Source organism: Fistularia commersonii, chromosome 4, assembly GCF_037954325.1.
Source record: "Fistularia commersonii isolate RoL2024-O1a breed Wild chromosome 4, RoL_Fcom_v1.0, whole genome shotgun sequence".
Lineage (NCBI taxonomy): Eukaryota > Metazoa > Chordata > Actinopteri > Syngnathiformes > Fistulariidae > Fistularia > Fistularia commersonii.
In genome coordinates, this window is record NC_141287.1 from 20,937,137 (window position 1) to 20,950,991 (window position 13,855).

Here is a 13,855-nt window from a genome sequence, read left to right on the forward strand (position 1 = left end):
TCTTTACCGCCTTTTATCGCGGGTGGGATACAGTATTTCGAGCCTCGGGGTGTCCTCCTCCGGGTCCGCCCGGCCCACGAGTCCTTGATCGGTGCCGTGACCTTCTTGGATGACCTTTTCTGAAAGGGCCTAAATGACAATTCCCTTTCCGGGGTGAAAATCTATCAAACTGTCATCGAAACAAGGCCGGCGCAGAAAGGGAGGAGAAAGCAGCGGTAATAAAGGGATAGAGAACGACAAGAGCAGAACACAAACCCTGCCTCGGCGTGTCCAAGGTTTTGCGATTTTGGTTTTAATTGCATGCCTTTTTGAAGCAATGCATTTCAAACAAATTGAAATTATACTACACAGAATTCTGGCAGATTTGACATTTCATCAGCAATCCTCTCACACCGCTTACACGTGATTGTTTCCTTTAAAAAAAAAAAGCCACTTCTTCTTCGCCGATGGACGCTTTGTCTATGACTGTCTATGATTTCAAGATCCATTTAAAGATGGAGGACGCATCCGGAGATGACATAATGGACCAAAGGACCGTCAGAAGAAAATACAGGTTTCATTCGAGGCAATAATCCATTCGCAAACGCACAAGGATACGGCTTATTATTTTCATTCAGAAAAAATCCAAGTCACAGCCTATTAATCATGACATGTTTTCAAGGCCTACTCCAACGGAGACAGTCATAATAATCATTATTTTCACGATTATTTGCTACATTCATGTTAATATTCTGGAGAATTTAAGCTCATTTGTAGGTATTTAATGCGGGTTATTGAGCAGAGGGGGAAATGGATTTTTGGTCATTACAAGATCATTTGGACTCGCGCATTCCAGCGCGAGTCCAAATAACTTAAAACTCATCCAGTGAAGCAAAAATTAAAAAACGCAGTCGTGTTTCGGCCACATGGGAAGCGTTACAGTCGGTCACCCGTCCTCGGTGGGGCGGATTTGCAGCGGATTTGACTTGTTTGCTTTGGCGGGAGCCGGCTTGGTGTGAGGATTCAATTAAGACTGCAGGGCGGCCTCTGGCTCTCAAACACAGTGTGACGCTGCCCTCTAAAGGCGGCATGCGTGAAAACACACCTTCAGGAATCCTGCTTCTATCGAGTCCTCCGTGAGACGTTAAATACCAGACACGATGCTTGACGCCGTTCATTTTTAATTGTGTCCTTCTAAAACGCTACTTATTTCTACTCCACTTTTACTCCGTCTATATGAGCGGCGTCTTCTTTGCAGCCGCAGAACGGGAAGGTCCCGCAGCACGGCTGCAGCCACGGCCTCCACGCGATCTTCTCCCAAGACAGCTGGTTCGTCGCCGTCTCGTCCGCCGTCTCGTCCCGATGTCTCCGGACGGCTTCGGCCGTCGCGGCGAGGATTTCGGCGTACCTCGGCTCGGAGCGAGGGGTCAGCGGTCGGGATTCGGAAGGGTCGCGGAAAAGGTCGTACACCAGCGGCGGGCGGTGGTGCTGCACGTGCTCTCCAAAACAGAGGCAGATCTTGCTGTCGTAGCATCCGCCGGCACCCGGCGGGGAGAAGTTCGGCGTGAAGAAGTGCACTTTGTAGATGGAGTCACCTGCACGCATCCAACAAGAGGATATTATTTGTGCTGAGAAAATAAAAATGGAAAAGACACATTAATATGTGGTTTGACTCTACGAATGTGAAATTCAGAGGGAGCGATTTACGCCTATCGTGTTATTTCGGAGGCGGCGGTTACCAAATGTCACAACTGCGTGCGGAGTAATTAACGCGAGAGAGGAATCTTAAACAAGATAACAAGTTCAGATGTTTTTGGATTTCCCCAGTTGTTCCCCACTGGTTATCTGCCCTTAAGGTTTACATCCCCCAACGCACGCAGAACATTTAAAGATGTTACGTGTCACCGGAGAAGCACGTCACCGGACGTTTTCTCAAGTTATTTGTGTAAACAAGTCAGCCGGGGGAACTTCCAAGCATGAATAAATAATGCATATCTGACTTTAGTTGTTCCTTGGTCATGAAAACCATTCAATTAGGACAAGAATGGCTTCAGTTTGGAAGCGCGGTAAATAAAACACGATTGTCTAAAGTGTGTTTCGGTGTTTGTCTGTGCCATTAAAACCTCATGTATTCATCAAGGGCTCCACTGTGCATCCCATCAGGTTCACTCTGGATGCTGAGTGAGAAATACAGACCTTCACGTGACGTCTCAGAAAATTTGACTATCATCATATATTTCAATATTTTTGTCACTCATTTCGGAAAGTGATCTATTAAATAGATGAAGGACACATAATGTTGTTGACTATAGCTCACGGATACAGGCGTTCCTCACTAAACCACATACTCGATTAATGTCGACGCAAAGTTACGACGGGCTTCGCGATGATATTAAAATACGCCGGAATGTGCTGGCAGCGGAGTTGTGAGTGAATATGTATTGTCGGCGCTTACCTGTGCTTATAATTGACCCATATTCGTGTAAATATAAACATGAAAGGGAAAAAAAAGGGAAAATAGCACGGTGCAAATGGCAGATATGTATGCAAATATTGTACGGCAGCACGGCAGACATGGTGTTTTGCTTAATGACGAAGGCGCTTGATGACAGACCCCTCGGAACGTAGCCCCGTTGTTAAGTGAGGACCACCTGTAATGAACTTAAAAATTGGAGAATTCAGGCAATTTTTTTAAGATGTACCCATAGCATCATCTTCTTCCTCTCTATTCAGCTTTTCCCTTCAGGGGTCGCCACAGTGAAGCAACTTTCTCCATCTAACCCTGTTCTCTGGATCCTCCTCTCTCACACCAACTACCTTCATACCCTCTCTCACTACTTCCTTAAATCTTCTCTTTGGTCTTCCTCTAGCCCTCCTGCCTGGCGGCTCCACCTTCAGCAACGTTCTACCCAGAGCTTCACCATCATTCGGACATGAACTGAGGAGTGTTCATGTCCAAGCCATCTCAGTCATCACTTTGTCTCGGTCATACATGTCCTGCACCCCTGTGACAAATTCTTCTTTTCCTTTGGGCTTTTCCCTTCAGGGCTCTCCACAGCAAATCCACTTTTTCCATCTAACCCTATTCTCTGCATCCTCCTCTCTCACACAAACTGCCTTCATACCCTCTCTCACTACGTCCTTAAATCTTCTCTTTGGTCTTCCTCTAGCCCTCCTGCCTGGCGGCTCCACCTCAGCAACCTTCTACCGGACATCTTCACCATTGTTTGAACTGAGGAGTGTTCATGTCCAAGCCATCTCAGTCATCACTTTGTCACAGTCATACATGTCCTGCACCCCTGTGACAAATTCTTCTTTTCCTTTTGGCTTTTCCCTTCAGGGGTCTCCAAAGCAAATCCAACTTTTCCACCTGACCCTATTCTCTGGATCCTCCTCTCTCACACCAACGACATTCATATTCTCTCTCACTGCATCCATCAATCTTCTCCTTGGTTTTCTTCTAGAACTCCAATTCCAGCATCCGTCTACCAATATATTCACTCTCCCTCCTCTGTCCATGACCCAACAACCTCTTCTCTCCAAAACATCTACCATGTGCCGTCCCTCTGATGGATTCATTCTTGATCCTCTCCATCCTGCTCCCTCCCAAAGAGAACCTCAACATCTTCATCTCTGCGACCTCCAGCTCTGCTTCCCGTCTCATCGTCATTGTCACTGTTTTTCCTGTCTGTACCCGAATATGACGGGGAAATTGAAATATTTTAGTAAAAGCTGCGACGGCGTTTTGGGCCAGAACTCACTGCCAGCTGGGTGCCACCGCGCTGCGTTCAGGTAGCTGCCGCAGTAATGAAACATGAACTCGTGCTCGGAGCGTCCGACTTTGCCCTCCAGCAGCGGCATCAGGTTATAACCGTCTAAGTGTCTGAAAGTGTGCACAATAAACGAGAGAGACTTTCAATAAAAAGGTAGGACATGAGGAAGAAGAACAAAATGACGTCGGTTACAGCGGTGTGAACATTAACAATGGTAACTGTAGGCGTCACCTGTCTGGTTGTGCGTCCTGCGCCAGGTGTTTCAGCGTCGGGTACACGTCCATGAGACTGGTGGGCTCGTCCACCACCCGTCCGGCCGCCAGTCGCCCCGGCCAGCGGAAAATACCCGGCACCCTGATGCCTCCCTCCCAGCCCCCCATGGCCTTTCCACCTGAAGCAGAAGTAGACGGAAATCAGAAGCTTGACTGCGACTTATCATCGCCAACCGCCCCTGATATGGAAATAACACCGATTAGTACAAATTTATTTCCTGTAATTTGCAGACTGTAAGGTGTTACTTTTTCCACACGCTCCAAACAACAACGCTGCTAATTGATAGCTTTTTTTGGGGCTAACGAGCTTCACTCCGCCAAAACATTTATCGTCGTCACATCGGAAAGATGAAATGAGCGAGAAATTCTGAGGCCGTTCAATTCCGACACCGAAAAAGACGACTTTAACTGGCAGGACAAAGAGACTTTTCCTTGTCTTATTTATTAAACACTTAAACACTTAAAATACTTTATAGCTTTGACTTTGACACTTTATATTTTTATTTGTATTTTTTATTCTCCCCCATTTTTCTTTACTGTCTATACAGTTTCCTACTATTATTTATTATTGCTTTGTTTTACTTGAAACTCTGGCACAACAATTTCCTTCAGGATAAATAAAGTTGTTCTTATTCTTATTATTCTTATTATTCATCTTTTTCCATCAGCTGTGCTGTAGCCACTGTTTGGGGGAAAAAAGCAGTACGTGTTTTGGATGTTACCGATATGTATTCCATTACTAGTGTAAATATCTCATGTTCCGACGTGGACGCATGCGGCTAAATATGTAAACATAGATTTATTTTCGTTATCTTTCGACCGTGACGCTTATATTCAGGTGCGCTCAATAATCTGGAAAAAAAAAACTGCAGAAAAATCTAATGTATTGGGGGAAAGATGGGATAATCTCTCATAATGATGCAGACTATCAGTGCCGCACAAAACAGGGTGAAGCTCATTAGCTCAGAGATTAGCCGCATGGATGTTTCATTCCAACTGGCCGATTATCACGCGGTTGCGATACGACGGCGTCGCTCTGCCGCCGCGCCTGACGGCCGGCCTGCAGATCAGACTCCTGCTGTGAATGTTCAGCTGGGTTGGTCTCCACTTATACGGTGCTTTCACACCTTGCGGTTTCAAAAGTGCTTTGCATCGGATTAAGTTCGCCCACTCACACACACACACACTCTCACACACCGATGGCTGCGGAGCTGCAAAGCAAAGTGCTGACCGAACCATCGGGGAGAACCTGGAAGCCGTCCTGGCAACTGAGACGCAGTTACTTAATGACTCCTTTTCTACGTAATCATATACATGCACTTGTAATACACATGTATATATCTGACATATTTTTATATATTTTACATACCTTTTTACTATTTTTATTAATTTATTTCAATCCTAATTGTTCTTTTTATTTTATTTTTATAATTCCGCTATTTTACTCTTTATTTTTATATAGAGTTCTATGTTGATTCTTCCCCATGTGACTCTGTAGCAGGAGCTGCTTTTAATGAAAATAAATTTCCACCTGCGGGATCAATAAGATACAGTGGACCATCACTTTTTGTGGGAGATCCACCACGAAAAAATGAATTTGAAGTAGAGACGTGATCATTTTGATGGTATTTACAGATATATTAACCCTAAACGAACCTCACTCTACCTTTTACGCTCCTCCCTGCATTTGTTTGCTTTACTGATGTTTTTTTTTTTTTCTTCAGAAACATCCTTATAAACAGTTGCTGCATCTGCTTTTTTTCTGGAAAAAAATGTTTTTCTAAAATATTTTGCAAGGCTTTTGCGGCATTTGTTTGGGCGCGAGACCGGTCTCTTCCATTTCTTCCTCTTCTTGTCACTTCTCTTCCTCTTCCTCGCCGGCAGACTTCATCATCTGGACCAGGTCCTCGTCCGTCAACCGATCCGAATGTCTATTAAGCCGTCGATGTCGTCAGGAGTCCAAAGGAGATCTCATATTTTATCAATTTTATAAAATGAAATTTTGTTTCATTTTACTAAATTTTACGACATTTTTACGACATTTTTACGACATTTTTACGACATTTTTACGACATTTTTACTATATTTTACTGTATTCACTATATTTTACTATATTTTTACTATATTTGACTATATTTGACTATATTTGACTATAATAACTATATTTTACTATATTTTACTATATTAGCTGTATTTTGACTATATTTTGACTATATTTTACTATATTTTTACAATATTTTCTGTATTTTACTATATTTTGACTATATTTTGACTATATTCTACTATATTTACTATATTTTACTATATTTTTACTATATCTTTACTATATTTTTACCAAATTTTTACTATATTTCATATTTTCTATATTTACTATATTCTCTGTTTTTTTTTTCTTCTTAGGCTAGAATATGGCTATTTCACCACGAAAACTTTTTTTTAAATACTGCAAAAAAAAACAACAGAAAAAAAACAATAAATTGCGACAGCCAAGTGACAGAAAGAAAACACAAAGTAGCAAGGGTCAACTGTATTCTGATTTGAAAAAAAAAAAAAAAATTTATATATATATATGTATGACTTTTTTTTTCCAGGTGAATTACTGTCACTTTTTATGAATTTTTAAAACTCATTTTCAGATCACCCAGATGAATTGAAATGTAAATAATTGATTCCTTCGCCTTGCCGCGCAGCAGCGCTCGCTGGAATGTGACGCCGACCTCACAACAGCTATTGTCCCATTTATGAAGCGTGTCTTACTGACCACGTTACAGAATTACCCTTATAGATGCCGTTCCAGCCTCCTCTCTGGCCCGTCGTTGGAGAAAAGTCCTCCAAATGCCCTCCGTGGTCTGAGGTGAAGTAGATGAGCGTGTTGTTGGCCAGACCCAGGGAGTCCACTGTCTCTGTGATTTCCCCTAGAAAGCAGGTTTTCGTTCACGGTTTCGGTCGCTTCCGGACGGATTTCTTTGTATCTTAAGCCGCCCTTACTCACCGATCATCCAGTCCATTTCCTCTACGTTGTCGCCATAGCGACCGTGGCGACTTTTGCCGGCGAACGCCGGAGTCTCGAAGAGCGGCGCGTGGGTGTGAGCCATGGAAAAAAACAGGAGGAACGGACGATCTGCGTTTCTGGAGGGAGGAGGGGAAGGTTCGACGAGCGAACAAAGAAACACAAGCCCAATTTTTCACCGTGGGATGTTTTTGAAATGAACCAAGTGGATTAATTCGGCCTGATTTCCTGACTATAGACCTGTGACACCTTGAGTACATTTTATTGAAAATTAATGCATAACTCGCATTCCATGCAGCCATGTCATTTTTCCACTCATGAACACGGTTTCCTCACCTCCTGATAAAACCCCGCGCCTCTCCCAGCAGCCTCTGTGGGAGCGTCTCCACCGTCATGGGCTGCTCGATCACCTCCTCGTTCCTCATGATGATGCAGTTCCACAGCGGGATGAGTTGAAAGGGAAAATACCAAACGGCGGTTGCCAGGACACTGAGACATAAAAGTGGCGCCAAGAGACGTAGATTCACTTTAAAAAGGCCCATGACGCGGACGCACACCTGCAGGAAAAAGGAAAAAAAAAAACACGCACATCCGCCGCCCAGTTAGGCATGGGCGCTGGATCAAAAAAGTCAACTGAATTAAAATTGAAGATTAAAAAAAAAATAATGCACCCCAAAAGTGCTAAAGAAAATAATAAAATAAAAATAAATAAATAAAATAAAAATAAATAAATAAAATAAACTTAAATAACATTAAAAAAATTATATATATATATATATATATATATATATAATTAAAATATGTGAAATTTTATTAAAATAAAATTAAGTAACATTAAAAAAATATCTATATTTTTTTTTTAAGTAACATTAAAAAATTATATATATATAATTTTTTAATGTTACTTAATTTTATTTTAATACAATTTTACATATTTTAATTTTATATATATATATACTTTTTTTTAAGTTATTTAATTTTATTTTATTCATTTATTTTTATTTTATTTCTTTTTTAGCACTTTTTGGGTGCATTTTTTTTATCTTAATTCAGTTGACTTTTTTGATATATATATATATAATTGTATAAAATAGAAAATTAGAATCAAAATTAATAAATAGAATTTTCTGTTTTATTTTCTCTGCCTCAGAGAGGCATGGACGTATGAATTATTGCTGACGATGTTCAGCAACATCTCTTTGTATGCGGCAGGAAAGTTCAAGAATCCCCGTTAAGATGGATGTTTGCCGTCATCGGGAGACTTCAAAAAGCTCTTTAAGGGGTGATTTGTTGCCGCTTCTTGTTGTTTTAGGAGGACACTTCCAGCCTTCTGGCTGATGCAGCTGTGGATTTCACAACAACGGCATCTGGTCCTGTTTTCTACTCATTTTATGTCTTATGGAAAGAAAAAAATAACCCGTCGGCCGACACGATGGATCTGAGAATGCGGTGAGGAAACACTCCTCGAGCCGCCGTACCAACGTGAGAAGTCCAACCCAGAGCAGCATCGCCAGAATCTTAAGTTTCTGCTGCAGCTTTGCCTGGATGTCGCTCCCCTGTCCAGGCACGCAGTCGTTGAAGAAGGTGAAGGGGATGCCGTAGTAGTAGCTGAAGCCGTGGCGGTTGGGGTGGTGGCAGAGATCTCCTCGCCGCTCGCAGTTCACGCCCAGGTGCCATTTACCTGCAACCGCACAGATGCTGTTACTTCTGCAAAACGAGGATCTACTAAATATTGATGCCCTTTTTCTCTTGGGGTGCCCAAATTTACGTACCTCCCTACTTTTATTGAAGTAATTATTGCTCACTTTCTGTAAATCCTATAAACTTCATTTCACTTCTCAAATATCACTGTGTTCGTCCGCTATATGATATATTTAACTGAAATTGCTGATCCGAACAACCAATGATTTATAAAGGAAAATCTTGGAAATGATCAGGGGGTACCCAACTTCTTCATACGACTGTACCAACAGTTTGGGGATGAAAGCAAACTATTTCAGCCACTCGTGCACGATTCTTTCCCGCACCGCGTTCAGGCTAAAGCCAGGTTACTCTGCAGGATCCAAAACAACTACAGGCCGGCGGCACGAGTCTTTCCGGAGGCTTGTAGCAACTCCAACTGTCTGCAGTTTAATACCGGCAGCGCGTGGCTGCAGAGGATGCAATCATCCCTGTGAGTCACCTTCTTTCACTTCTCCAGTGCCTTCAAGCTGCTGAGGGCGCAACTTCACCCCGACGTCACCGCCCGGGTCCCGGAGCAGCTCACGGGACGCCCGCAGCTTGTCGACGTGGACGGCTGCGTCTATTTATTTATGGACGTCTTTTGCTTCCTGTGCATCGTGTATTTGCAAGTGTATTTGCAGTCCCTATGTCCTCTATTGTAAGTCGCTTTGGATAAAAGCGTCTGCCAAATGCAATGTAATGTAATGTAATGCTTTTCTAATTGTCCGTCCATTCATATTCATAGTCATATTTATTAAGACTTATAACTGCCGTGACACAAGAATTTCATAAGAAGTTTTACACGATTCTGGAAGTCTCCCTTGTTGTAGGAGTGAGTCTGTCAGACACTGTTTACCCAGAACCTCCACAGCCATGGAGCCGGTGCCATGCCGCCGGCGTATTTGGTCATTCTACCCCTACCTACTGTTTACCGAAAAGGCGGCTCATGTTCAAATGCACGCCCATCATGAGCTGGTTTATCATAACCAGCGGCTTTGGACGGGGGACAATTCTCAGTTTCATTCTCGAAAATTAAAGAACCAACACTCGGAGGAGTGAAAAAAGGACTGAACCCTGCAGCAGGTTAGCTTAGCCCGTATCGCGTCTAGCATGGAGTTAACGCCTCACCGACCAAGCCGGTGGTGTATCCCTGCCGCTGCAGCCGCTTCGCGAAGGTGGTCTCGCCGGGCGGGATCCCCCCCGAACCTCCGAGGAAGAGCAGAACCTGGATCCCGCTGAGGCTGGACATCCCTGCGGGGGAAACAAGAAAACCGTCGCGCCAAAAGAAGCGAGACGTCATTTCGGGGGGGTTTATTTTGTCGAACCTGAGCGGAGAGCGTAGCGCCCCGTCATGAAGGCCGCCCGGCTCGGGGTGCAGAGGGGAGCGGCCGCGATGTGCTGCGTCAGCTTCACCCCTTCCGAGGCCAGTCGGTCGATGTTGGGGGTCCTGCGGGGACACACGGCGTGCACCACGGGCGCCGGACCACCGGGAATGACCAACTATTCGCCACTGACCTGATGGTGTCGTTCCCGTAGCAACCTACGTCGCCGATCCCGAGGTCGTCCGCCATCACCAGGACGAAGTTGGGCCTCCCGGCTCGGTCCTCTCCCGCGGCGACGGCCCCCCGAGCCAGGATGAGGGGGAGGAGGAAGGGCGCCACCAGGGGGCACCTTGGAGCCAGACAGGGGAAAAGATTGTTCTCACTGGAAAAAATAAAAAACTGGTGAAATCTGGATCCCGACTGCACGCCGACCCTCCCGGAACGGAAACGCCGTGCATGATTTATTACTCTCCCTTCCTGTAAAGAAACAAGAGAGGTGTCTCGTTCCTAAGGAACTAAACTTTGCGTTGACACAAGCTTTGCGTTACAAACCAGCAACAACAACAAAAAAAAACAACTGGCAGGTCTTTGCAAAGCTGGCAAATTGACTGAAAAATAAAGTTGGACTTTCTTTTTGTCAAATCTACCGCTTCCCTGTAGACTGTGGATGGTGAGAAGGGCAAGTTAGAGCAAGAGAAAGTCTGTATTTGATCCATTTGGACTCACCTCATGGCTGCAACACCCAGCCGTGCAGCCTGAACTCGCCTGTGGGGGGAAAAGCCACGCGTTTGTTCGCGGAGAGTCCGCCTTTACCGCACTGACCGGTGTAGACGCGCACACACACACACACGCATACTCATGAACACACACACACACGTACACATTTACCTTCATGTGTCAAATATTTGCTCCAGGTTGACGTCACAATTCGAGGAACACCGGTTTTATGATTTAAATGAAGCCTCCTTGTTGATGGTTGGTGTCAACGTGATGAAACCAGACTGTGTTTACATTTTGGGAAATCTGCCCAAAGGTAAAAATAAAAAGGAACAGAAAGTGAAATATTCAAACACTGTGTTGTTTTGCAATTCCCGTGTTGTATTTTGGATTCTTATGTTATATTAAAAAAAAAAAAAAAAAAAAGGTGAAATGAGCGTTTCGATGTCTCAACAGTGGTAATTTTCCACGCCAGAGTTGCAGTATCTCCAGTGTCCAGAAGATGGCGCCGTTTTCAGGCATGCAAACTGCAGCTTCGTTGAATTTTAATTTACAGAGCAGAGGACAGGTTGAGGAACATCTAGAGAGGCGGAGGTTTGATCTGGAAAGGACAGGAATGAAGACAGAATATATGTGTGTGAATGTGTGTGAAGACTAACATTGGTGAGATGATCTACAAACTGTGACAATGACCAAAAGACAGGAGGCAGAGCTGGAGGACGCAGAGATGAAGATGCTGAGGTTCTTTTTGGGAGTGACCAGGATGGAGAGGATCAGGAATGAGTCCATCAGGGGGACGGCACGAGGTAGATGTTTCGGAGAGAAGGTCAGAGAAGCCGGACTGAGATGGTTGGGTCATGGACAGAGGAGGGAGAGTGGATATATTGGTAGACGGATGCTGGAACTGGAGGTCTAGAGGAAGACCAAATTAGAAGATTGAAATTTATAGACGTCGTGAGAGAGGATATGAGGGTAGTTGGTGTGAGAGAGGAGGATCCAAAGAATAGGGTTAGATGGAGAAGGTTGATTTGCTGTGGAGACCCCTGAAGGGAAAAGCCCAAAGGAAAAGAAGTATTTGTCACAGGGGTGCAGGACATGTATGACCGAGACAGTGATGACTGTGATGGTTTGGACATGAACACTCCTCGGCTCAAACCATGGTGAAGATCTCCGGTAGAAGGTTGCTGAAGGTGGAGCCGCCAGGCAGGAGGTCTAGAGGAAGACCAAAGAGAAGATTTAAGGACGTCGTGAGAGAGGAGGATGCAGAGAATAGGGTTAGATGGAGAAGGTTGATTCGCTGTGGAGACCCCTGAAGGGAAAAGCCCAAAGGAAAAGAGTTACAGAGTAAATGCCCAGGAATTTCTTCCAGATAGTATGATGTTTTCAGAATTTTTTTCAGTATTGGACATATTTGAATATATAGATTATCTCTAGCAGGCCAAATATGAAATGAGGATGATACAGAAAAAACAACAACGATGATGATCATTATACGCTGTTATCACTTAGCTTGTGTAAAGTGTCTCCTGGTTTTGATTTGGCTCAAAGGTATCTTTTGTTGAAATGATTGAAATTTGGCAGCAGATAAAATCCTCCAGATCCAGACAGAGCAGAGCTGTTAAAGCTCTGTAGCGGGAGATTGACTCCGAGGATTATTTTAATCCCTCACTTTACATATGCTTTTCAACTGGCACAGAGAGCAGGTATAAAAATCCACATTTCAAGACGTGGCAAAATAGAAAACTACCCCTCTCCGAGCTCCAACGTCTGAAGAGACGCCCATTTTTAAACCCGATAAAACAACAACATGAGATTATAAAAGGCGTCCGTGATGCTGGTCTGCTTAAGTTTTCACGTAAAAGACTTGAAAATATTGCGCTTAAAAAAAACTCAATGGAACACTTAAACACACAATGTCAATCACACTTGTTTGAAATCAGGAACATGGATTTATTTGGACTTGTTTTGAGGACAATGACATCAACCCAGTGTGTTTTTCCACTTTTCCAGACCTCCATGGGTTCATACATTTGGTTCCCATCATCATTTTTGGTGTGATTTTCTTGTCGGCACATTTGACTATGTCAAGTATTTCATAAGAATAATTCATTCATTCATGTTATTTTAGTGTCCCCTTTATTTTTGGAGCAGTGGGTATCATTAGCACCACATTAGCATAATTGTTGACGCTACCTGTTTGGACATTTTCAGAGGAGGCGCGGTGGAGCTCTGGGTGGAAGGACGCTGAGGTTGGAGCTGCTGGAAAGGACGTCGAGAAGAAACAGGTCTGTCGCGATTGGCTGTGGTCGCTACCTGTTTAGCTTAGCATCGCGTTTCTCAAGGGCAAGCGTTCACCCTCTTGGCTTCAGCGATTCTGATAGTTTTCCTGACATTGAGCCCTGAACAAATATATCCCTTAAACCTCACGTGTCTGGAGGTTTCCTTCATGAAGCCCTGAGAACCTGCGGAGAATCATCTGTCCAGCGTCACCTTAAGGGAATTCAGAGTCCATAAACTTAATGTCCCCGAACGCTTCGGATATTTATTCGGTATAAACCGGGCAGCCGTTGTGCACTCAATCGTCGATTATGAGTAATAAATTGTGCTTTCAACGCTTGGACGGACGATCACAGGGACACTTTTGGAAAATGAAAACAAGTCGATACAAGTCTGTGATTTACTAAAAGCCATTTCTGTGGAACCGTGACTTAGATTTGCCTGAAACAGTCTAAACTTGACCAGACTAGAACAGAAGCTACTGTGAAATAATATTAATAATGACCAAATATACTTGTGTTTGACATCCCTGCTTTGGCTCATATTGGATGTTTTTAAGTTACTGTATGAGAATCTGCGTATTCACAGTTCTATCTGTATATCGCCGTTTGGTAATCATACTAATCACTATCTATTTGTACATAATCTGCACTTAACCATACTTGCACTAGTTGTACATATTCTGCTCATATCTTGTCCACCCATAGTTGCACTTGCTGTAAAAAAAGAAAATTCCACTTATTCTTCAATACTGCATTTATCTGTAAATACCGCACATTCTGT

The 13,855-nt window shown here is 43.7% G+C and overlaps 1 protein-coding gene across 2 annotated transcripts; it reads right to left on the bottom strand.

Moving 5' to 3' along the window:
• Positions 1 to 271: 271 nt before the first annotated feature.
• arsh (arylsulfatase H) lies at positions 272 to 11,166 on the bottom strand. Of its 2 annotated transcripts, none has more exons than XM_086145959.1 (11): positions 10,967 to 11,166; positions 10,805 to 10,843; positions 10,082 to 10,427; positions 9,885 to 10,007; positions 8,513 to 8,715; positions 7,371 to 7,591; positions 7,017 to 7,153; positions 6,802 to 6,939; positions 3,984 to 4,143; positions 3,741 to 3,862; positions 272 to 1,574 (listed from the first exon to the last, which is right to left on the bottom strand). In XM_086145959.1, the coding sequence occupies exons 3-11, from the start codon at positions 10,107 to 10,109 to the stop codon at positions 1,192 to 1,194; spliced, it is 1,515 nt and encodes a 504-aa protein (XP_086002085.1). In that variant the 5' UTR covers positions 10,110 to 10,427; positions 10,805 to 10,843; positions 10,967 to 11,166; the 3' UTR covers positions 272 to 1,191. The 2 variants fall into 2 exon arrangements, with proteins under 2 accessions (XP_086002085.1, XP_086002084.1); XM_086145958.1 differs by lacking the exon at positions 10,967 to 11,166 and having other exon boundaries at positions 10,082 to 10,203; positions 10,272 to 10,427; positions 10,805 to 10,924.
• Positions 11,167 to 13,855: the final 2,689 nt, after the last annotated feature.